Consider the following 24,976-nt stretch of genomic DNA (forward strand, 5'->3'; position numbering starts at 1 on the left):
GATTTCTTTCCTACTATATTTTTATCAACTCACCACATGTGTTACAATCCAACTGTACAATCTCTGAAACAAGAGTTTGTTTGTCAAAAGTTTCAAGCTAGATGACTCTCTTCATCTGCTTCCTGGTCAACCACTTACCTCTCACAACCCTTTATTAATAAATCCTGTGCCAGGATGACTATGCACATGCTTGGTGTGTGGGTAATCATGGTAGTAAGCTTGGTCCCTAAAAGAGAATATGGTGGCATCTTAAATTTGACAATTTGTATTGTGGTTGCTCCATTGTGGAATGGGGAAATAGGTTTTATCTTGATAAAGAAAATGAATTATTAAATACAGTATATTCTATTGAGTTTACTACTGATTTGGGTTGATTCTTTACTTTAGCTAATGGATAAATGGTTCTCTTATTAGAGTGGTTTGGTACTGCCAGTGCCTGTTCTCGATATTCTTGGAATTTGTTTGTGATGGTGACTGTTATCATCTAGCCTTGGTGGAGTTGGTTGAGATAATAGTAGGAATTATGTCTCCTTTAGTTGGTTGTAGTAAATTTGGATGTAATGTCATGTTGATTCCTTGGTGCTGATGTAATGTAACAAGAACAATATATAATTTTGGGGCCCCACTTGGCATCTGTTAAGAATTTCAGCTTAAATGGTTCTCACTCGGGGCTAGTAGTCAGACCTTCTGAGTATGCCATTGGGTCTCCACACATGTGTGCTTTGCTTTGCTCTATCTCTTTATCTTTTACTTTGTAACTTTTATTCTAAATAAATCCCCTTAGATTATCTCACCATGGACAGTGGTATTGTTTTTCCCTACTCTCTTAACTAAAATTATTTGATAGATAGCTTTTTGTGATTTAAGTGACCATGTATACTGTACTAGTTGTGGGTCAGAGACTTATCTCTTTGTCATGGGATTTGAACACTTTCTAGAGCACATGAGAACCAGGATGCATTCCTCATGAAAAATCCTTTTCGCATTCCTTAAAATAATATTTTGATTGAGGGGAGGGGGATGTAGTCCAGAACTGGCTGCGAAGAGGTTGCAGAAGGCACTAGCACTGCAATGCAACAAAATATTGTAAAAGGTGAAAACAAGTATTTTCATTAAACAAATGTAGTTGGTAAGGATACATAGTGATTTAGCAAACTAAATTTTATTTCAGTTTATTCATCTAGTTCAATGTTGGTCATACACTGCCATATACTGCTTTTCTCATACAATTTTAACAGTTTTTGATCACAAAAAATAACTTAACAGGTCAAAGTAGCACAAATAGTTTCTTGAAAGTATGATACAAAGCCATTTGTGACAAGTTGCTCTCCCTTGTTAATAATGCTTAAAGATTGTCGTATGTATATATCCAGTGTTATTTATTGAATAATAATTTGGGAAATATTGCAAAGTTTTGCAATAGCTTAAAGTGTTAGGTATAAATAGAGAGAAAGAAAAAGAACAGCCAGGTAACTATAATAGAGTTAAATTAGGTTAATGAGAAACATGTCCTACAGAAACACTGCTCCAGTATGTAAATAGATTATCTATTGAAGATTCGTAAATGTTACTTACTTATAACTTCAGAAGGATCTTTTATGAAAAAGGAATTGACTGTCAGCAGCAAGCCGCAAAATGTACTATATCTAGTATGTCACTTTAGTTCTGAATTTCCAAACCCCTGAGGAAGCCCCTTTTTGGGGCAAAACACGTAGGGTATTGGAGAATAATTCTGTATAGATGTTTGTTGGTGTGCATATATGTTAATTTTGTTCACAAAATCACGCTATTTAGTATAGTAGGACTGTGTTAGCAGAAGGTTCTAGCACAGGAGCGTTATGTCTAGATTAGACTACACAACAATCCTATCAAATAAACAACACGTACATGATCAAGCCTACTGTGCCTAAAAAGCCTGTCTTTTTCTTTCTCTCTATTTTTACCTAATGCCTAATCATACAGGCCAGGCACAACATAATACCTGTCTTATATGATAACTTCCTTTTGGATAAAGAATCTTCTTCACATTCCATAGCATAAAATCAACAGTCAGAAATTTCTGAAACCTGAATTAAATATTCATGTGCATGTATGAGCTGTGATAATTTAGCATTTAAGGCTAGATAACCTATTTGTCCAACATAGATATTTTAACATTTCGGTGGGCTTACTAGATCTATGGGTACTCTTAATGTTAAATCCTACATTGTGATGGCTGTTGTAATAACACAACAGTCAGATAATATTAATATAAATTAGAAACATTCTTGTAAACACAAATTAACAATACTATTGACAGAAGATTATAAAGTTGCTATAAAGTGCAGATCTCATTAATTTCACTGGGTCATTATTCTGTCCCTGGAAGGAGGAGAATCCACATTGTCTCCATAAATGGGGTGCATGCTTGGAAACAATTGTGAGGAACTGTAATAAGGAGATGGAAGAACAACCTCTTCAGGGTGAAAATAGGCCACATTCTGTAAAATAAAAAAAAAGTGTTCAGTTACTGAAATTTTAATGACCAACTTTTTTACTTGTAATTAATATTTATGTTTAAACAATTGAAACAGGAAAATGATATTTCTAGCTGTTATTTTCATATTCTAGCTGTAATTTTGGAAGGCCAAGCATGCAGCCAATTGACCCACTGTGAAATTAAAATTTTTGCTTGCAAACATATGGTGTTCAAGTAGAAAGAATTAATATAATATTGTGTATAAGTCAGGCTGTGAGGCCCAGACCAGGGGTGTTAAGGGTTAATAAAATGAAGTAATGCTGGGGGGGGGGGGGGGGGTAGGAGGGGATTAGGCATAGGATGAGTTAAAGGGGGAAGACGGAAGTGGAATGCCCTTTTTTTGGAAGAAAAAGTTTCGACAGGACATAGGTAGGGATAGGGCATCCTTTGGCGGCCTCATGGCCCAGCTTAGGGAGGCAGCGGCTTCACGTAGTGAAGCCTGTTTGCAAGCTGGAGTGGTGTAGCTAGAGTAGAAGGGCTGCGGCCTTGGATGCATAGGTGCTGCTGAGCTCTAAACCTTTTCAGGGGGTCTGCACAGTCCTCGGGACCCCCTAAGAGGACCCCCCGACCAGACAGCCAGGCGAATAGGTCACAGGTGGGGAGCTGGCCTGGGAGAATCTCCAATCAAGGCTGAGCTATGGGGAAGGGGCTGCGGCTGTCGAGAAGCACAGCCCCAGATGCCCTGGGAAAGAGGCCTGCAGGATTGGGGCCTTCCTGGAAGCTAGGGCCCCAGCATCTGGTGGGACTAAGTCAGAGGGCGTGCTAAGGGCTGTGGCTGACAGGGGGCGCACCTTCCGATTTACTGGTTGAGAAGCCTCTGAATTCTTAGGCCTTACCCCAAGCTGCAGGCAGGTTTTTTATGAAGTGGTGCGCGAGGTGGTGTGCTAGTCGGCCGGAAAAGGAGACAGAGGGTTTAGCGGGGGGAGAGGGTGTAGGTCCTGGCATGAGTGCTCGGGGTGCGATGGGGCACATGGGCACGCTTTTTTTTTCCAGCAAGGTGGGGCTAGGAAAAGTGAATGCTGATGGGAAGAGGGATGATGCTAAGAAGTGGGAGTTAGAGGGAGTTTGGGCTGGGGGCTGTCGGTAATGGGGGGACGATATACGATTTCTCCCCAGTGCCAGTACTGAGGACGGTATGCATTATTACTTCCTGGTGTCAGTATTGTGGGAGGGTATACTCTATTTCTCCCAGGTGTCAGTACAGCGGGATGGTATTCGCTATTACTCCCTGGTGTCAGTACTGTGGGGATGGCTGAGTCAGGTCATCCCTAACATCAGAGGTTGGATGGTATACTATATTAATTGATGGTGTCCATATGGTGGGGTGGTATGCTCTATTTCTCCCGGGTGTCAGTATGGTGGGAGGGTATACTCTATTAGTCCCTGGTGTCAGTACTGTGGGATTGGTTTGCACTATTTCTCTCCGATGTCAGTACTGGGGATGGTATACTCTATTATTCCCGAGTGTATGTACTGGCTGATCTAATCTATTTCTCCCCGGTGTAAGTACTGTGGGATGGTATACTTTATTGCTCCCTGGTGTCAGTACTGTGGGATGGTATTTTCGATTTCTTTCTGATGTCAGTACTGGGGGTATACTATACTTCCTTACTCCCTGGTGTGAGTACTGTTGGACGGTATACAGTATTACTCCCCGATGTCTGTACTGTGGGATGGTATGCTCTATTATTCCCGAGTGTATGTACTGGCTGATCTAATCTATTTCTCCCCGGTGTCAGTACTGTGGGATGGTATACTTTATTGCTCCCTGGTGTCAGTACTGTGGGATGGTATACTTTATTGCTCCCTGGTGTCAGTACTGTGGGATGGTATTTTCGATTTCTTTCTGATGTCAGTACTGGGGGTATACTATACTTCCTTACTCCCTGGTGTGAGTACTGTTGGACGGTATACAGTATTACTCCCCGATGTCTGTACTGTGGGATGGTATGCTCTATTATTCCCTGGTGTCCGTTCAGTGGGGTGGTATGCTTAATTACTCCCTGGGGTCAGTATTGTGGGATAGTATGCAGTTGTACTCTTTGTTTTCAGCACAAAGGGATTGATATACTCTATTAACACCTGGTGTTAGTACTTGGGGAGGGTATATTTATTATTACCCCTCTGGCGTCAGTGCTGGAGTATGCTATTTTCTATTACTCTCTGGTTTCAGCTTATTGGGATGGTATACAGTTTGGTTTTGCCATTTATTTATTTTGTCATTTAATTAATATTGGATATTTGTTTGTTATTTACTTGAATGGTTAATTTGTTTATTGTTGGCTAATAAACGGCTGCTTATGCCAATTAAGTCCAAGATTGGTGTTTGTGTATTTAATGGTGGGGGAGTGGTTGGTAAGCAGGTGGGGGTCGGGGGGAGGCGGAGGTTCTGACGGTGGTGGTAAGGGATGGGCTAGAAGGCCTGAGCTACCCCAGTCATGTAACAGATCCCTTGTTAGACAGGAGACACGCTCACCTGGTCATATTGCTAGTTATATGACCATTCAAAAGAAAAAGCTTGTGTGCTGTACCCGAATTCCTTTGTCACTGTAGAGAGCCAGGACCCACTAGGAAGAATATTTTGTAATTAGGCACTCGCCATAAAACTGTTCATATTATCTTGTTGTTTCCTCCCAGACCTCAGGCTCTAGACAGGACAAATAAGGAGCAGCAGCATACTGATAAGTCATAAACTTCAACTTAAACTCAACTTACTGTGTTTTTGTATCTTCTTTAAAAAAAAAAAGGATGATGTCTACTCCTGGAGCACATTTCAGTCTCTGATCTTCCTTCCAGTATGTATCATTTTGTTAAACTGTAATCCTTCAGACGTGTTTCACTGAACTCATAACCACAACAGCATACTCCATAATGTAGTATCATGGCACAACACACACAATCACAATCAGATAATGGCTATTACATGAAGAACTATAGGAAAGATGTTCTCCAGTGCAGTAAATATTTGAATCTTTATGCTAGAATTAAAAGTGCCCTCCTGTTCTTTGTATTAGTATCCACACCAAAAAAAGTACATTAAAAAAAAAATACAATGTTCAACTGCCATTTAGGATAATTATGTTGCATTGCCATAGTTCTGAGTGTATACATTATAATCCTGTCTAGCAGCTGAGCTCCTGGAAATGTTAATAGTATGTAGCGTAAAATCCGCTGTAGAGAGACTCCTGTTGATAAACCAGTGACTTTTTCCTATTACACAATTTAGACATTAAAGCATTTTCTAAATTAATTAATTAAAGTGAAATGAAATTTACTACAACTTTTTTTTACTTGAAAAAACTGCAATGGCATGTGAAACTTACCAATGGAGGGTATTTATAGAATAATGCGTTGCTGATGTCAATGGGATAAGTGCTCTGTACGTCTGCATCTCTTGCGTTAACAAGACGAAAATGCAACTCTGCATTTTCCAGCTAAGAGATTAAATAAACCATTTAGGAAAACAAAGCACAAAACAAGTTACAATTAGTGTATATTAGTAAAAGCAATGCTAGGATGTCAGTAAAAAACATCACAGTTGACACTAATTTAAACAAAAGATTTATTATAATACCTGAGGCACGCCATTCAAGGCTCCTGTAGTAAGTGATGGTTTCACAGGAAGTATTCGAATTGGAACCTTCCATTGTCCACTAATAACTCTGTTCTGATAGTCAAAAATGTCTACTTTAACCCATCCTCGAGGTATTAGACGACTTATTTCTTGGCCATAAGGATCATAGCCTCCAGATGCCTGTAGCTCAATTATTAGAGAGATGCTTGGGGCAGGACGTACTCTGTTGAAAAAAAAGTGCATTCATATTATTATTCTATTCACAAATGATTACGTTTTAGGGTCTGTTTTTAAAGCAGTGTATATGACATCCACCAAACTTTCTCCTTACTTTCACCAAACTCAGAATACTCTGGTGGACAATCAGTTACTGCCTTTTAAAACACATGGACCTGAAATATTCTCCACCGGAGAATATTGCTGAATATCAGATACTGCTTTACAAATAAAGCCCTTTATGCTTTACATGTTTAGTATCAAGAAGCTCTCTTTTGACTTACTTTTATAAGGCCACTTCCTGTCAGGTAAATGTCCTCAATGGTTTGGAAATTTAAGAAAACAGAAAATGCCCCTAACCCTTACTTTTCTGTATATTACTTGCACAGGCAATCTGACTTTTGTTCATTGAATTGTTGGGCATTTTTATTTTCATACGGCTTAGACATTTATAAACTGATATTTGATATCATTGTTTCTCTTATTAATATTTTTGTAAAAATCCTTTATAATGTAATGTTTCTCTTCATAGCTACTTAATATGCAGCCTTTCCAGATTTTTCCCTCAATTTTTTTTTCAAATTCTAAAGTTTTTCACCTTAGTAAATATCTAACTCATTTCTTTACCACTTTACAAATTTAACATTCTGCTTTTGCTTTATTGACATGTTATAAAAGTCAGCTGCTCTATTTTATTTTTAAAGTTGGATGTTTAATTACACTTTATTCCACATTAAAGTACCACATTAAACTATGTATGGTAATACATTGCATATCAGGAATGAAGAAACTCTACAGCTGGTATATTAAAGATACAATTGAGATTTTTTTACTTTCAGTAGTTAAATTAAATATATAATAAAAAAAGTTATTAGTATTTGAAAAATAAATACATCATAAAATGTTTTTTAAAAATGGTTTATAAAACTTTCAAATTTTTTTTGCAGTTTTTAATTCCAATTAGAATGTTTAAAACTATGTGAAAAACTTCATTTAAATTTGAAAAGGTACCTGGGCACAGCCTGCTTTGTAGCCAAAATAGCGATATTCTGTCTCTTGTTGTCATGGAACTTGGATAATGCAGCTTCACAATACACAGGAGGGAGGGCTGAGGGATTTCCCATCTCTTGCCCTCCACTGCAAAGACTCACTGCCATTCTGCATACTCGATAGGATGGATCGAGGCCAAGGAGATAGTCATAAAATACTACAAAGCCTGCACTGTAACAGGAGAAACACATAGAACAGTTAAATGCAATACGCTGCTTTATGTCTCCCACATAATATATTTTAAGGGTTTTGATGTTTTTGTTACTTTCATTGAAACTTCATTTTCACTTTTAGTAATACAAACAGCAACGGAACAATAAGTGAATAAAAGAATAATTTATGAGATATATTTATGCATTTATATATTTACTATATATAGTATCTGAAACACAGGGTCAAAGGTAGGTAATACACAAAATGTAGGGATCAGGAGTAACACACAGTGCAGAGTGCAGAGGTCAAGAGTAAGTAATACAAAAAGTGCATGGGGCTTAAAGTATATAAAATATTGAGCTTGAGATCAAACATAGTTCTTCCCCAAACAAAGTTTCTCTCCTCTGTAAATATTGAGCTCAGGACAAAACTGCCCCTGGCCCAATTTCTCTCTACTCCCTAAAAGGACTTATCCTGGGACCAGATGCCATGACGACCCACTTTTTTGTAATTCGTGTGCTTTAGCAGCTTCTGGTTTCTGTCACTAATCCCTTCATTGCAGACCTGTATACCTACTCCTGGTCCTTGGGATTTGTGCTGTTTCGTTAATGTGCTTTGTACATTACTTACTCTTGAGCCCTAAACCCTATGTATTAGGTACTTTTTATACCTACATTCTGTGCCTCACTTTTCATTCCTGCACCTTACTTACTTTTGATTTCTGTACTCTGTGAGTTACTTATTCCTTCCTCCTACACTCTGTGCGATACATACTCCTGGCCCCTGCACTCAGTGCATTATGTACTGCTAAACTCTATGCATTACATACTTATGCACTCTGCACTGTATGTTTTGTATTACTGTACCCTACATTCTGTGTGTTACATACATGTAATCATATATTATTAATGCCTGAACCCTGTGCTCAATGCAGAACATATTCCTTTACCCTGCATTTTGTGTCTTACATACTCGAAATACCTGAGCTTTATTATTTTTGAACTGTCCTCTGATCCCTGTACATTAAATAATCTTGTCCCTTGTGCTGTGTGCTTCTTTTACTCTTTCCCCCTTCACTGGGTTCATTACATAAACCTCACCTCTGAACTCTGAACTGCTTTACATAGTTCTGGGCCCTGCACTTTGGAGCTCTGAAAAAGAGTGATCTCCTTTGTAACAGAGTTTGTACAGTCCCAGCAGCAGGGGACGGACCAAAAGAGCAGTAGGTTGGGTACAGGCTAAATGATAAGGTAAAGTGTTGGCACTGACACCATTATTTACCCTCATCTTTCACTGTGCTCGGATGTCCCTCCACAGCCTCTGCTAGCCCCCAATAGTAACATCTCCAATGGCCTCTACTGTTCCCTACACCCTTGCTGGGCACTTCTGTTCCCCACACCCCTTGCTGGGGGCACTACTGTTCCCCACCCTTCACTAATTGTTCCCACCACTATTTTTGACACTCTTTTCTGTGCATTATAGTTATTCCCACCCCATTTTTGTCAGTAGTGCCTCTCCTGCCAAGTTCTAATATTACCAGCACCTGGGGCCTGGGCATCCTACCACTGACTAACAATTCCACCATTTTTCTTCCCACTGAATATCTATTTGAAACATTTTTGTACTCCATCTGAGCTCCAACAATGGCCATTTTTTCCTTCCACTGACCATTAACATTGGGTAGTCTTCCTGCCCGTTATACAAGGCAAATATTCTTCCCTAGATCACCAACACTTGCCATTATTTCCTCCCACTGATCCTAGGTCATTTTGTTCTTCCCCGGGACCACTGACTTCAGAGTATTCCTTCACTATCAACAGATTTTTTTTCCCCTAAAAAGTACACAAGGCCATTGTCCTACCGATAAGCATTGTAACGTACATATTCCTCATTGCTGCACCATATACACAATGCTGTACATTACACTGCCCTAACTGGTACACTCTTTGTGCTGTGTAGCACATTATTTTCATCAGGACACTAATGTCCTCTCTGTCTCCAGGTGCCCCTTTTTCTTGAGTTCCAAAGTCCAGAAGTAAACTCATGCTGAGTGAGATCGTCTAGTAATCTGTTTTAATAATACCTTAAATCAGGAAAATCAGGATATTTTTTATAATTACTTAATAGATAAGTTCCTGCACAAAATTATTTTATAATCTAATACTAATCAATACTATTCACATTCTAAACCTTGGCTTTTTTAAAGTTCTACAACCCTTATCTGTCTAGTTTGCTTTTTTTGCAGCCCCAGGAAGACTGGTTTAGGTATAAAAAAAAATTAAAAGGGCTGGACTGTATTAGAAGTTTTGAGGGTAAAAAAGGAAAATCTGTCACTAGTAATGATATTTTATAACAGCTAACTAGTGCTAGCTGTTTTATAACTAAGTCTTCTCAGGGCTCCGCATCAGTGGCACCCTCTCTATACTTTAAAGATCCAGTACAACACCTGTGTTAGCTTCACATAAGACACAGAATTTCTATGTGTAACGTGTTTCAACCCCCTGCCCGGGTGCTCCGTCCTACTCCTAGGTCCCATTGCAGATGTATTGGCTATAGTTACTCTGCTGGAGAATGTGAATGCCTGCCTGCATTAGCAGCAGTGACGTCATTATCTGTGCTGTAATGGTGCCATTATTGACAGAGGTTGGCGGTTGACGATAAAAGCGCTAAGTAGCCATTAGCATACACTGAAATAGTCAAATCACAGCAGTTTTGTATTTGTAAGCATTTCAATAACTCCTGAGCCTAGTTAAGTCTCCTGTTTTTCTTCAACAAACATCACAGATTTAGGTACATTTTTCAGTATGCATGATTATTGTTAATGATTATCATCCATAACCATTTATGTACATAAAAATAACACATGACATTTCAGCAAACAGAAAAATCTAGTACTTACATGGGGTCATATGGTGCTGGCTCTAGTCCATGATTGAAGTTTAAATACTGTTTAGCAGGATTTGGGGAGTCAGGTTTGTTCATTTCCTGCAATAGTTTTCAGGGATGTCAGTTTTTGTAAAGAGTCTGTTCACACTGTCTTGTAACAATATAGTAAAAATATTGTCAATGTACACTGACAAAGAAATTGAAAAGCACTTGTTACCATTGGAAGAAATGCATCCATTTGAGGTTTGGCTCGGCGAGTAACAGACGTTTTCAGACGACGCTTTATTTTCTGAATTTCCAGTTCCTGCTTTAAAACTTCAAGTTCTGCATTTAGAGTCTTTATATTTTGATAGGGAGGATCTTTCATAAATCTGGGGAATTGCAGACCCTTCTCAAAATCTTCCATGCAAATAAACAGATACATAAAAATAGCTAATTCAAGTAGTAATATAGAATTTAAATCAAGCTAAACTCTGGGTTAAGTAAAGAGAAGTGTCTTGCAGTGGGACTTACTTCCCAAGTTGCAAGGGCTAAATGCCCATGTTGTCTAGAGGTAGAGGAATAAACAAACTGCCTTATTCTTCACTCCTCCAGGCTTCCTCTATGCTGTACAACTGATCCCCAACCTTGCAGATCACAAACAACCTCTCTTTCAACTCTGGGGGAAATATCTGCACAAACTCTAGATTTTCGTCCAAGACAATTACAAACTATCATATCAGGTGCAAAAATCTACAGTGTATGCAGACCTTAAGCCCCTCTTTGAGCATTGTACTAGTAAATAAAAATCATACAAAAACCTACATACATTGTGCAACTAATAATTACATTAAAAGCCCAATCTTTCAAAAATGAAATATATACTGTACACAATATAGTATTGCATAGGATAGTATAAAGCAGTGGTCAACCGCTTACTACGCATGACACCCAGCTACCCGCGCATGCCCGGTCCAGAGCTGGTAAATTTAATGGTCCGTTGGCCAAAAAAGGTTGGCGACCACTGGTATAAAGTATACAAAGTATATATGATTGTTAGGAGACACTTATTGAGCTGGCAAACCCTTTCTGTGCCCCACTGCAGTATCCCACACAGTTTATTCTGTCCAGCGATGTCACTTGCAGCAGCAAGGAGAACAAAGAAATAACAATAGCCCCTGCTTCCCTTTAGCTGTGCAGCCTGAGATGTACTTTCTCAGCTTCCCCAGCACACACTCAGGGGTTGTGCACAGCTGAAGGCAATTCTTGGAGAAGTTTAGTCTCTGGCTCAATCCTGTGCTGCCATTGGCTGCTGGAACGTTATAGCCTTTCTGTTCCAGACACCAGTGCCTGTTGTAGCATTAAGCTAGGCTGTCATGCTGCTGGTGTGTGATTTCGTCGGATTTACTGTAGTTCATCATACCTGTTTCTGACCCTGTGACTGTATGCTACTTAGACTGAGCTTTTGCCTGTGACCCAAATCAGCTTTGTTTTGCCCTTGAATACCTTGTCTGGTGGACGGATTACCTGTGAATTACCTCTGGTTCTGTATTTTGGACTTATCTCTGCTGAAATCTTGGTACTGCTTTATCTGAAGGCTCCTGGTCCTTTGTCAGTCCTTCGCCAGGCACCATTCCTTGTGCATAAAAGTCCTGGGGCAACCATGTTCTGGAATGGGGTAACTAGCCTCCTGAGGCTGAGTGGGGCTTGCTATAGGGGAAGAGATAAGATTGGGGGACTGGTGTCTGGCGGATACTGTTGCTGGATCAAGGCCTTACAATGATATAATACAGTGTATAGTATAATAAAATGTATTGCCTAAATTCTTCATATTTTAATACTCGTACTTTATTGAAAGAAAAGTACAAAAACAAATTAGTCTTGGGCAATATTAAATTCAGTAACTTTGGCTATCCTCAACTTGAAATATTGCTGTTAGCTTTGATGACAAGTTGGTCATTCTACTGTCCATCCTAACAAAATAATAAATAAGTACTTTAAAAAGTACATTTATGTGTATTATGTGACATATGCTATAATGAGTACATAATCAGTTTAGTGAATTGTTGACTTTCTGATCTCTGTAGAGACCTCTGCCTAGTAATGTTTTTTGGAAAAGCCCTATTTGTGTAGACAATATAGGACTGTCCTGCTTTGCTTGTTTGAATGTATATTAATACTAAGACTAATTCTAACATTAAGTGTCCAATTTATGAAAGAGCACTTAAGTCATAATAATTTGCTATATTCTCTAATGAATAAACAGTCAAAATGATAATTCTTATAATGTAATATTGTAATTAGTAGTAGTGCTTTTTCAGATTGCACTTGAAGTGTTGGTTTTGTGAGCTGCATTCAAGCATTCTTTCATAAACATCTCATTATCAGTTGTAACTACGGGAATGCCTCACCCATATTTGTATACAAGCATTTCTTTTATTGCACCACTTTTTTATTTATAGTAATAACAATAACATGCATTAATCTGTATTACTTATTAAACGTCAATAAACACTAAGACCTTTTGATGATTTCCTTATCAGGGCACTGCAAACACATGCTGGTAAACAGCCAACTCCAAGGTAAACCACAAAGCATCTAAAGATAATCTGTTACTATGCAAAACACCTATGTACACTGAGATTTTTACCACCTGAGCTGCATATTAGTACATGCATATTATGTGATAAAGTTATACAGCAACTTTGTTCCCTGTGGTACAATTTTGCAGACAAATAGGCAATAAAAAGATTGACAATTTTCATGGGTAAATGGTTGTCAATAAAAGTATATGCAATTTGTTTGTATTATTATAGTTGTTCGTTATTTACTTGATTTGTCGGAATAGAGGTATGATAACCAACTACCTTTTTTAATATAAAGTCATAAGAGTCATTTTTAAAGCATCCACCTCCCATATCAAATAATATTCACTAGCTCTGTCCCTCTAACATATGGTCATTGCAGGTAAGTTTGTGGAAGAGTTTATCAAGGTGATATAGTCGAAAAAAAGAAAGTACACTCTTTTTTTTTCTCAATTTTGTAAATAAGAGATAAAACTCTAAAAAATATGGAAAGTCGGGCACAGTAATAGAAGAAGTTTTAAGCATCTCATTTCCAAATTAAAAACACACCTCCATTTGTTGTCTTGGGTATCCTGTTATTCTTTTGTCGTTGAAGTTGAAGTCTAAAGAGTTCATCTTCTAATTGTTGATTTTCCATTTCAAGTGTAATTAATTTCTCATTTAAATGCCATTTTGTAGCACTTTGCCCCTCTAAAAATGTAAAAAGAAAACATAACCTAATGAACCTAAAAATATCCATATGGTTGGACTAAACGTCATAATATTTAGCTGTAACTGCATGGTAATATAAATTACCATATTTCTATACTCACAACAATAACAACCGTTCATAGAATTTTCTAAAGCCAAGTGTTGTTCTGACATCAGAAACATTTTGACCCCAAAACATTTCATTATAATTAAATGTATAGTACTTTTTTCCCAGATTGTCAATTTTAGAAAATGAAATGCCTATACCTGCTGAAACCTAAAACTGATAGCACTAGGTAAAAACTCAAAAGCCCAACATCTACATGTTAAATATATATATCTGTTGAGATCTTTGCTGTGAGGTTCTGCTACACAGTGAGCCTTGTTTATTAAAGCTCCTCTCCAGTCTTGGGGAACCTTAATAAATCAGGCCCATTATCTCTACAGAAAGTCTACTAGCTAAAACCCATGTGGAGTAGACTTTCTATTTATACCTATGGGAAGTTTGTTGATCATTGAGGGCAGGCTTCCTATACTGATGAAAACCTGCTATGCACGTACATGAAAACATTGTACCTCACCAAACAGTGAAGATCTTTGTGATATGTGGATATTTAAGTAAATGGGGAAACAACAATTTCGGGATAATAGCACTAAAAGTACAATAATCCACATGTAGTTAAATTATCATGTATCAGTTGATGATAACTCTATAGCTGATTTGAATACCTTTGTATATTTTTTGTATATTATGACATATAAAAATGTATTTTTTTATAGTTTTCTGCCTATTTTGATTTCTTTTTTTTTAAAACCTAAGACCTTTGTCTGCCAGCTGATCTTTTAAATAGATGAAATCACAAATGAACACCATACCCCGAAGGTGGCTTTTTGTTTTTCAGCCTGCATGTATGTGATCACTTTGTCACTGCAAATTATTATTATTTCTCCAAATAATCCCACCTCATTAACAAAAACCAACCCAACAGGCTCTATAAAATGGGGAATCTGACAATCCCTCAAACATTTCCTGGTGAAAATCAATTACTGTCATGGAAACATATAGACCTGTAAAATTCCCACAAGGAAATGTTCGAGGCAATGTCTGATTCCCTGTTTTATAAATAGAGCCCTAAATGAATAAATGAATTAAATCCTATATGCTAAATCCTGGCCATACAGTAGTCAAATTTCCCATTTTCTCACATATTCCATTCAATCAATCACAAATTGTTTTTTTTTCCAGAATTTGATTAACTAAAAGTAATTGAAGTCATTTGTAGAGTTAAAAGGGCCTTGATCAGAGTTAAAAAATTTCCATTGATCATAAAAGTAATTGGTGAGTATTTCTGAGAGCGGATCTTCATTAACTGAGAGATTGAGTGATGAGTGAGTGAAAATATAGCTATGATTATTTACATTTTGATTGATTACAAAGAATTAATAATGAAGAATTAACTGTACATTGATTGCAGTGTGTCCTGGTACAATTTATTGATTCATAATTGAAGGCTGGGATCAAACATATATATCAAACAATGTAATCAAACTCAAAGCAAATTGAATTAAGGTCAATTCATGTATAGCTAGCTTCAATCTTGCATTCATATACATTAATATTAGAAATATAAAAGTAATAAAAATAGAAAATGTATGTAACTTACTTTTATTTTTCTTCCGTAAGGAACGGGCATGTTTTTCTTTTTGTTCTATTAGCTGCGCTTCAGTGAGGAGGTCCTGTAAATGTGCCAAGATCATCTGATCATTTCCTCCATTTTGCAGGTAAGTCATGCGTAATGCACTGTGTTATGGGAACAAGGTGTCATAACATATATAAATGAAAAAAAAACTAGCCAAAGGCAAATAGTATAAAAGTACCTACACAGGGACAGTATAAAAAAAGTGGTATAATGTAAATAATTAATGGATAATGGGATGAGGTGTTAAAGAAAATAGAGTGACCCCCTAAAAAGTTATTTTTTCAAATTTTGGATAGAATAACCAATGTTTCGAAAGATTGGGTAGGAAAAAAAAGTCAGCAGGCATAGAGCACAGGACATTATCATCTCAGAAGGCTTTTTTTTAGGACCAACTTTTTTTTTTACACTTATTGAACAAATATAAAGAGAAAAATATATTTAACAAACCAGAAAGGAGAACATAAGTGAAGTTCATTGTTTTGGTTTACATACACTTTAGGCTTTCTTTCCCACTTCGTATATCTCTTTTTTTAACTTAACCTCCCATTGCTATCATTTCCCCTTTTCTTACCAAGTATATGTTGATGGAAATGCATATTTTCATAGCATATTGTTTTTACAGAAACTCTGGGTATTCATTTGTTTTCTTTTTCCCTGTCAACTTAAAAGAGAGTGTTGCTGCACTGTCTGGTGTTGTGTTAAAAATCAATTATCATGTAAAAATCAATAAAAATATGAAAACTGAGAACACATTCCAGACACTTTCACATCTACAGGATTGTATAGACATTTTATAACAGTGAGAACATTGAAACATTGAGAACAATCCAGTTGAATGTGAATAAAAAGAAATAAGGGTAAGTAAGCAGGTAAGTAAATAGGCAAATAATATCTCAAAACAGTTTATGCATGCCTAACTGAAGCCTGTAAATAATTAATAGAGAGAACTTTAAGATAAACAAAATTGCACCTTTGTATATAGCTTGCAAAAATATTTCTTTATATTTGTGGGACTGTATTCAATAGTCTGTTTGTATATTTTTATAAATGGCAATTATCAATAGAAAAATTAAAACAAAAAAATTAGAGTTTTTGAGGAAATATGGAAAAAAAAGATGAGGAAATATGCTATCATCACTAAAGGTACTCTTTTTTCTGCTTTGTTGATCATTAAAATATCCAGCTGGACATGACCATCATTTATTATAGCTTTACACTCTTGCTTGGTGAGTCATAGTATGATTATTCTATTTATATGGATTAAACTTTATTTGTTGCCTTTTTCTTTATATGGCATCATAGTGGATAAGCAGGAAATTGTTCACATTGTTTTTATTTTATCTATTGACAATGACAACCCTAGCTCAAGCAGTGTAAATCTAAGTACACGTCTGTGTACCATCTGCAAACATCTTTGAACCAACATAATATAAGCTACTGCAATCTACAGCAATGGAGAAAACTGCTGGTGAAAAGGGCCACAGGGGACCCAATTACTTTGCTGGCGTGGGGCACCTAAAGTGGTTTTCAAAATACAAATAAATCGTTCCTATGGGTAATATTAAAAGCAAACCCGGTCCCTTTAGCAATTGCTTAAAATATGTCCAGAAAAAATATCTTGTTTTTGGTAGGCTTTCTAATAAACCTATTTAGATTTTTCAGTTTTGTTTAAAAGATCTAGATCTATGTTTTGTTTTTTCTTAAGTTTCTATGGGTAGTATAAAACAGTGCATTTTTTTAAAATTACCTAAAATACTCTTTGTAGAAAATATTTTTTTCTTGTTTTTGATGAAGAATTAAATATTTGGTTTGTTAACTACTTTAGTTACATCCAGAGCTTTGTTCTTTCTTGTTTAAGTAATAAAGGATCATTAGGTTAAAGAAGAACACAAGAAAGACTAGGACAGGTAAATCAGTACCCTTAAATAGACTTTATTGACACATTGGGTCTGATTTATTAAAGCTCTCCAAGGCTGGAGAGGATACACTTTCATCAGTGAAGCTGGGTGATCCAGCAAACCTGGAATGGATCACTTTAAAGTAATTTGCTATTTGTTTTGAATCCTGGACAAGATCCATTCAAGGTTTGCTGGATCACCCAGTTTCACTGATAAAAGTGTATCCTCTCCAGCCTTGGGAAGCTTTAATAAATCAGACCCAATGTGTCAGTTAAGTCTATTGATGTTGATGTCCTAAAGAGGCAAAGAATGCTTAGATATTAACTTGTGTGAATGTTCACCTTAATTATCTTATCATGTGGATATTCAGTGCAAACTTCAAATGCAAAATCATTTCCAGTTGAAATTGCCTGTCCCTTTCTGCAATAAAACCCTGCACAATGGTGACAATTTACCTGCTTGATCACTCCCTTCAACTGCCAAAATCACATGACCATGTAGCTGGTATACCTGCTGCTGGCACTGAATAACTTATATCATCCCAATCTGGCCAATCAAAAAGGCTGAAGCTTGAAATATGGAAGAGAAGAAGGATGAAGATGGTGACACCCAAGACATAACAGGGTGAGTGTAACCAGAGTTTCTTTCCTCTTCAATCCCCTTTAATCATATCAATGGGTCTGATTTAATAAAGCTCTCCAATACTGAAGAGGATACAGTTTCATCAGTGAACCTGGGTGATCCAAAAAACCTGGAATGGATATGGATTTGCTAACTAAAAGAAAATTACTTTAAGAAGTCCATTCAAGGTTTGCTGGATCACCAGGTTCACTAAATAAATTGTATCCTCTCCAGTCTTGGGGAGCTTTAATATATCAGGTCTCATCGATTACCCCATGATAAATAGCTTTGCCTATAGTTTTAATGAAGAACATTTGCTTAAAAAGGGGTAACTATTTTTGCGTGTTCTCTTCACAAAACCCAGAGTCTATACATTCTTTGTCATATATATATATATATATATATATATTTATGTATTTAATGTTTATTTATATAACAAATGTGAAATATATAAAGCCTAAAACATGAACATAAAAACAGGTTTTGTGTTTACCTGATTTCAGAAGATATATTTCCTCCCCCATAAAATGGAATGAAAGGCTGCTGAAAAGAGGGATAGACTTTTTCTGCTTTTCGAGAACCTGGGGGTTCACTGTGTCTGCTTGAAATTCCTCTTTTACTGCAACATCAGAAAAAAAAGGAAAAGAAGAATGAATGTCTATAGCTTACTATCGAAAGTAGATCATAGTTATGAAAAGTTTCTATTTAAAGTGTCTGTAAACCCTAACAATGACATTCTATTTTTTACCCTAATTTGGTCTTCTACATTAACATAAAATTATTTTATATATCTGTTTATTAGGTTTAAACATTACATGTTGGTTTAACTAGAATTGTTGGGGGCTGATAACATCTTGTACTGTGTACCTATGCAAAGGGGTGGGGGGAGTGTACAGTTTGCGTTCCATGACACTGACACCACCTAACAAAGAATGCTATATTTCTGGTATAAAACATAGGCAAATGTATCAAATGTACTTAAAGTTTTTTTTTTTTTTTTTTAGAAATGCAAGCCAGACGGATGGACATTTCCTTGTTTTTGCAAAATTTTGGTAAAAGAATTGGGTCATTTACGCATGCAGATAATAAGAATTCTCTGAGTGTTTTGAAACAAAAAAAGAAAGAAAGAAAGAAATTGAAAGAAAGAAAGAAAAGGTTGAAAGAAATTTTAGCTATCTGAAGATTGAAAGAGAGAGCATTTTTAGTAACAATACATTACAAAATGGCTAGTATAGTACTCATTACTGATGTTTTCCCTTTCCCGCAACCTCCTTTTTTATCTGTAAGAAATTTCTAAAACCCCAACAAAAATTCAGAAATACAAAATAGATAGTATTGCAGTTGTGTATGTACATCTTTGGTAAAATGGATTTCTTTTTGTATATCTCTGAACGTACCATGAAAAATGTATCAATATTTGAAAGCAGGATGTTTTGAGCATTATGTGATTGAAACCAGTAAAACACAAAAAATAAACACAGTGGCTCAGTGATAAGCACTTTTGCCTTTGCAGCGCTAGGTCTCAGATTTAAATCTCGGCAAGGACGCTATCTGCATGGAGTTTGTATGTTCTCCCTGTGTTTGCGTGGGTTTCCTACGGGTATCATGGCCCTTTTTCATTGCAGCTCTGCACAATGCATGGCATGTATATTGTGATTCAATGCAGTGATTTGCATTCTACTGCAAAGGGGTGGCATTCAAAATAATTGGCTACAGAAAGCAGTTTACACATTGATGCATACTGTGGTAATGGGACCTGATGAGAAATGAAAGATGATTTTTTCAAAGAATTCTTCAATGTGTTGATTCATTTAGCTGTTTGTGGTACATAAGGTTGTAACATAAGGTAACAGCATTATTATGCTGTGTTTTAAGTTTTACTTGCCAAGAAAGAAGAAAAAGGATAAACCTTAGAACACAACATTTGTAAATGGGTAATAAATGTAGGCATCTAGGTACTAAATATCAGTTTAGTTATTAGATTTTAGTTACTAGTTACTAAATTATTAGATCTAGTTACTAAAATCCCTCAAAAGCTACCATGGCTGGTACCATAACCAATGTTATTTGCTACCCTTTTCTGTTTCAAAGATTTTATTGGATTTTCATTTTTTTGGGAATAACAGAAAAAGAAAAAAAAGGTGGTGGGGGGGGGGGGGGGGGGGGGTTTACAATTCACAAACGTGTTGAACTCCACTACCCTTTTTTTCTAGGATATTATGCAAAGGCAGACCTATGGCTCCCATTGTTAGTCTTATTTGAAATAAAATTGAATTAATGTATGTCATTATTCTTAAAGATTAAATCATGATCATATAACAAACTGTTTTCAGTTCATTTAAAATGAAAGAAAAAAAAAATCTTACATTGACTCAGCTTGCATGAGGTCTATTTGTTGCTTCATAGTACTTAGAAGCTGTTCATTCTTTTGTTCTTGAGCATTCAAATGTCTTATCATTTTTTCTAGATAGACTGTATTCTGGCTTCGAGCTGTTATTTCATTCAGCCTCTGTACAATATCTGAAATTATTCAGGTTACATTCATTATTCAGCATCAATATAACAGTAATAGTCACGTATAACTGTTATTTCTATCTCCTAAAGAAAAAGTACAGGTCTTACCTTCAGCAGTAATGACACATTTCCAAAGTGGTAGAACTTAGTTGAAATGAGCAGAGCTTAGCACATGCAGAATTCCTACATATTTATAAAATGTCAGGAAGTACTTAATATCTGCTTATGAGTTCTTCTCAAATATGACAGGCGGGAAACAGACAATGATCAGAGACAACTTACTTTGAAATGGAAAGCATTGTGGAGAACAGGAATCACAGAAGTCCAAGGCATTTGAACACAAAAGTAGAGTTAAAATACTGTACAAAGCACAAGACGTCAGACAGAGTGTAGTGCTAAAAGCAGAAGATGGTATTGTGGAGTGAGAACATGGTGCTGAAGGTGGAGGGAAAGCTGTCTGAACGTATACAGTAATACCTCGGCTAACGAGTGGTGTTGCTAATGAATTTGGACTCAGCTAACGAATATAAAAAAAAAATGTAAAAAAAAAAAGCATGAAGTAAGACACCCAATAACATACTGCATGAAAGTATGTTAGAAAAGTGGGAGAGAGACATGGCTTTGACCTATATATATAGAAGGGCTTCAAGAGTGCCACAGAGAGAAACTCTTTTCATACCAGTGTCAGTACGGTGCAGGCTCCGTGTGGCTGTGAATTTAAAAGGAAGGTGTGATTTATAGCATTTATTCTTTACATATAAATGGGCTTCCCTTCCCTGCTGCTTATGTGCAGGACAGAGGCTTGATGGGGGGGGGGGTTTGCATGACTTGCAGAAGAAATCTTTTGCTAAACACGGCTGAGGTTGTGGGTGATTTTAAGGGCTGAGCTCATCTGCAACATTTTGGAACCCTTTAATTGCCCAAACAAACTCTGCAGTTGTTTCTTTTTGCATATCAAAGCACAGCTTGCTCCAGAAGTTAATAAATATCTAGGTTCCACAAAGTATAAACAGGCTTCATTAAGTTTTTTTTTTGTTTGTTTGTGATTACCTCACAGTGAGGATTTTATACAGTAACTGACACCATGCTGACTAATATATATATGAGACAAACATCTGTTCTAATTGCATTTATTAAAATAATTATAACATAAATTAAGCTGTTTATCTCAGCCTTTGGTGACCTTTTATATTGTGCTTTTTACTGTTTTTATAAAACTTATCTTTAAATTGTGTGCATCATCAAGAACGAATGAAATGATTTTCTATAGAAACTTATGGGAAATCACGTTTGGGCTAACAAAGATTTCAGCTATCAAATGTGTTTCTGGAACGAATTATCTTTGTTAGCCGAGGTATCACTGTACTGAGAGTTCATTTGGCATGCAATTTATAGAAGATGTCATGTAAAAAGAAAATGTTGTTTTGTTTGGTCTCCTTTAATAAACTGTAACCAAATTTGGGCTAGGCATAAATATGAAATTGTACATAACTCCAGGATCCAACCATTTTTTATTAGTAAATAACAATGCATCTATATATTATTATAAAGTGCCTGTTCATGAAATGCTGACTATTGTAAAAAAGAAACGGAACAGTATTATCTGCTAAAATCACATCATAAACATAGTAACTTTAGCCCAAGATTAGCCTAAGTGCTGACGATTGAAAATCTTTGGGTAAATTTAAATTACAAATGTAAAAATAATGTTAATCAGACAATGTTACCCAACATGATATATATTTACAGTATAATTGTCATAATCCTTACATATAGCTCTTTGATAAAATATAAAATATAAATAGAGATTTCCTGGGTGCACATTCGTAAAATAGACCAAATTGCTTTTAAGATCTGACTCTATAGGAAACATATAGGATGAGCTACTAAAGAAGTTATGTGCCCTTTAAAACACCACCTCTTCTACCACGCAGAGTATTATTTATGTACTGATCACTAACTGATGAAAAAAAACACTATTATTTTTATAGACACTTCTTAATATTCTTGAAATATTGATGATGATTTTTTTTCTTTCTATTTAGTTGTTACCTAGTATCTATGATACATTATCATATAATGAGACGCTTGTACAAATGCATTCATAACACAGATAAATGCTATAGTAACTGTTTCTAATCAAAGGATTTTATTAATGAAAAATACTGCACAGGTTTTGTTAACCAAAAGTAATCTCTAAAACAAAAATATAGTTGTTTTTTTAAAAGACCAAATGAGGATAACAACAGATTTAGTTTAAAATGAACCTGTGCTGCCTCATGTAGGGCAAATTCATGACAAGATAACTAATTGAACAATAAGGCTCCATGTATTAACATTCACACTCAAAGCTATTTATGCAAAAAATGTTATAAACCATGTTTTTTCAACTATCTCTATGGTTAGCTATATAGTATATAGTATGTACACACAAAAGCCACTTTATTTGATACATATTGATAGTACCAGGTGGGATCCTATTTTGCCTTCAGAACTGAATTTCTTTGTGGCATAGGTTCATAAAGTTGCTGGAAACACTTCTAGAATTTTGGTTCAAACTAAATGGATACCATTATGCAGTTGCTGCAGATTTGTTGAATATAGGTTCAAAATGTTCAAATCTCCTGTTTTAACACATCTCTGTTTGAAATGAATTGATCTTTTTGACATGGTGTGTTAGCCTGCTGAAATTAATCATAAATGGACAAACTGCAGTAATTTACACCGCTCCCATCAGCCGGAACCATTTATACAAAGCAGTATGGATTCACATTTTTATGTTGCTGATGCCAAATTCTGACCCTAACATCCAAATGTCGCAGCAGAATTTAAGATTCATCAGACCAGGAAACATTATGCCCTTATATCAGCTCAAACCAACCTGGCCATTTTCATTTGACCTCTGGCATCACCAAAGCATTATTGCCCAAAGAACTGCCAGTTTAAATGGTAGTTTAAAAATCACAGCAGATCAGCAGTTTCTGAAATATTCAGACCAGCCTGCCAGGTACCAACAACCATGCCATGTTAAAACTTGCATAACTTCGGCAGGTCATCCTGACAATGTCTACATATCTACAAGCCTTGAGGAGCTGAAATATGATTGACTGATTAGACATTAGATTAGACAAGCAGTTAAACAGGTGTACCTAATAAAGTGGCTTGTAACTGTATATAACTTACCAGTTAACAACTGATAATATACAATAAACAAAAAAAAACAAAAAAAAGAGCCAAAAGCATATCAAAACATACCATCTCTCTGTTTCTCCAATAGCTTATTTTGTGATAAAATTTCATTTATTTGCTTGCTGTGAGCATCGGCAAGATAACGTAGATGGGTTTCATTATCGGGTGCATGTTCTAATCTGGGTTTTCTATTGATCTGTACAAAATGTATTTAAAAGAAATTCATTTTATGTTGAAAGACACAAACACAGACAGCACAAAAAGCCTTTGTGTGTGCATGAAATATAAAATCTACTAAAATATGTATATATAAAATTCACATTGTGTATCCATATACACTCATAAAACTTACTTTTTCAAAATCAGTTTTCTCACTTGAATCCAGCAATACATGATCTGTGAGTGGCATTTTATTAATTTCCTTAGTATGCTCATTCTTGCTTCTTCTTGACTGTTTTAATCTGTTAAACTGGGATATATATATGTATTTATTATTTACAAAATGTACTGTGGAATTATGTCATCTTTATTTTCCATTTGAAGTCTGCGTTGTAACACTGTAAATTTATATTTTTCCACATTCAATATTCATTATAACTCTTAAGCACGTTTCAAACTGTGTTTCCAGTCACATAAAAAAAGCAACAGCTACAAGCTGGCATACCTAAATTTCGCATTCAGCTAATCTGGTCGCCAAACTGTGACAGCTGCCATTGTCCATCAGCCGAATTGGCTGAACAATAACCAAAGCTAGGTGGAGCTCCTGTCATTTTGTTTAGCAAATACTGTAAGGGGGTAACTATGGACAGCACCAGCAGATACAGCATTTGCTGAAACAATGTCATGAGATTGCATATTTGGACATTGCAGGACCCCTAAAGTAAGAATTAGTAAAATAAAGATCCAGGGATTATTTAACACTTTCTGGTTACAGGAAAAATTTGGAGTATACCCCTATTCTCAATTCCCAGGGTAAGGGGCTTATATCCTATTAGAGGGGGCTTCCAGAGTACAATAAAGGGGTTAAATTGTGGGGATGAGGCCCTCTCCTCCAATGATGGCCCCGTTTCTGCTGGGAGCAAGCATGGGTCTGTTTTCGCTATAGCAAAAGTGGAGAGCCACATTTCAGAGGACCTTTAATGAATGAAAGGGCACACACTCTCTGCCCCCATTTCCTATCCACAAAGGTCCCAAGCCTAATAAATGGTCCGTTTAATATTAGGAGGTACCCAACACAGTTTTTTCACTTAGATAAACACTATACCTTACCTACCAATGACAGCCTGGTTCCTCTTTTCCATTCCCAGAATAGGTTAAATATGCAATCCCAGGATGATCTTTTCATCAGCTCATCTGGTGCTGAACACAATGCCCCTGATTCATCATTGAAATCCGCGATCGCT

The 24,976-nt window shown here is 36.2% G+C and overlaps 1 protein-coding gene across 2 annotated transcripts in view; it reads right to left on the reverse strand.

Moving 5' to 3' along the window:
- Positions 1–1,154: 1,154 nt before the first annotated feature.
- The window catches only part of LOC140326192 (coiled-coil domain-containing protein 17-like), a 32,364-nt gene continuing 8,542 nt past the window's right edge, over positions 1,155–24,976 (reverse strand). Inside the window, exons 2-13 of one of the 2 annotated variants that reach the window (XM_072404562.1) lie at positions 23,926–24,042; positions 23,640–23,769; positions 20,237–20,390; positions 18,364–18,489; positions 15,316–15,452; positions 13,511–13,651; positions 10,615–10,796; positions 10,411–10,496; positions 7,320–7,529; positions 6,093–6,315; positions 5,842–5,952; positions 1,155–2,480 (exon numbers count right to left, since the gene is read on the reverse strand). In XM_072404562.1, the coding sequence (XP_072260663.1) occupies positions 2,340–2,480; positions 5,842–5,952; positions 6,093–6,315; positions 7,320–7,529; positions 10,411–10,496; positions 10,615–10,796; positions 13,511–13,651; positions 15,316–15,452; positions 18,364–18,489; positions 20,237–20,390; positions 23,640–23,769; positions 23,926–24,042 (1,758 nt within the window). In that variant the 3' untranslated portion in view covers positions 1,155–2,339. The remainder of the gene's footprint in view (positions 2,481–5,841; positions 5,953–6,092; positions 6,316–7,319; positions 7,530–10,410; positions 10,497–10,614; positions 10,797–13,510; positions 13,652–15,315; positions 15,453–18,363; positions 18,490–20,236; positions 20,391–23,639; positions 23,770–23,925; positions 24,043–24,976) is intronic. The other variant, XM_072404563.1, reaches the window with a different exon arrangement.

Source organism: Pyxicephalus adspersus, chromosome 3 (assembly GCF_032062135.1).
Source record: "Pyxicephalus adspersus chromosome 3, UCB_Pads_2.0, whole genome shotgun sequence".
Lineage (NCBI taxonomy): Eukaryota > Metazoa > Chordata > Amphibia > Anura > Pyxicephalidae > Pyxicephalus > Pyxicephalus adspersus.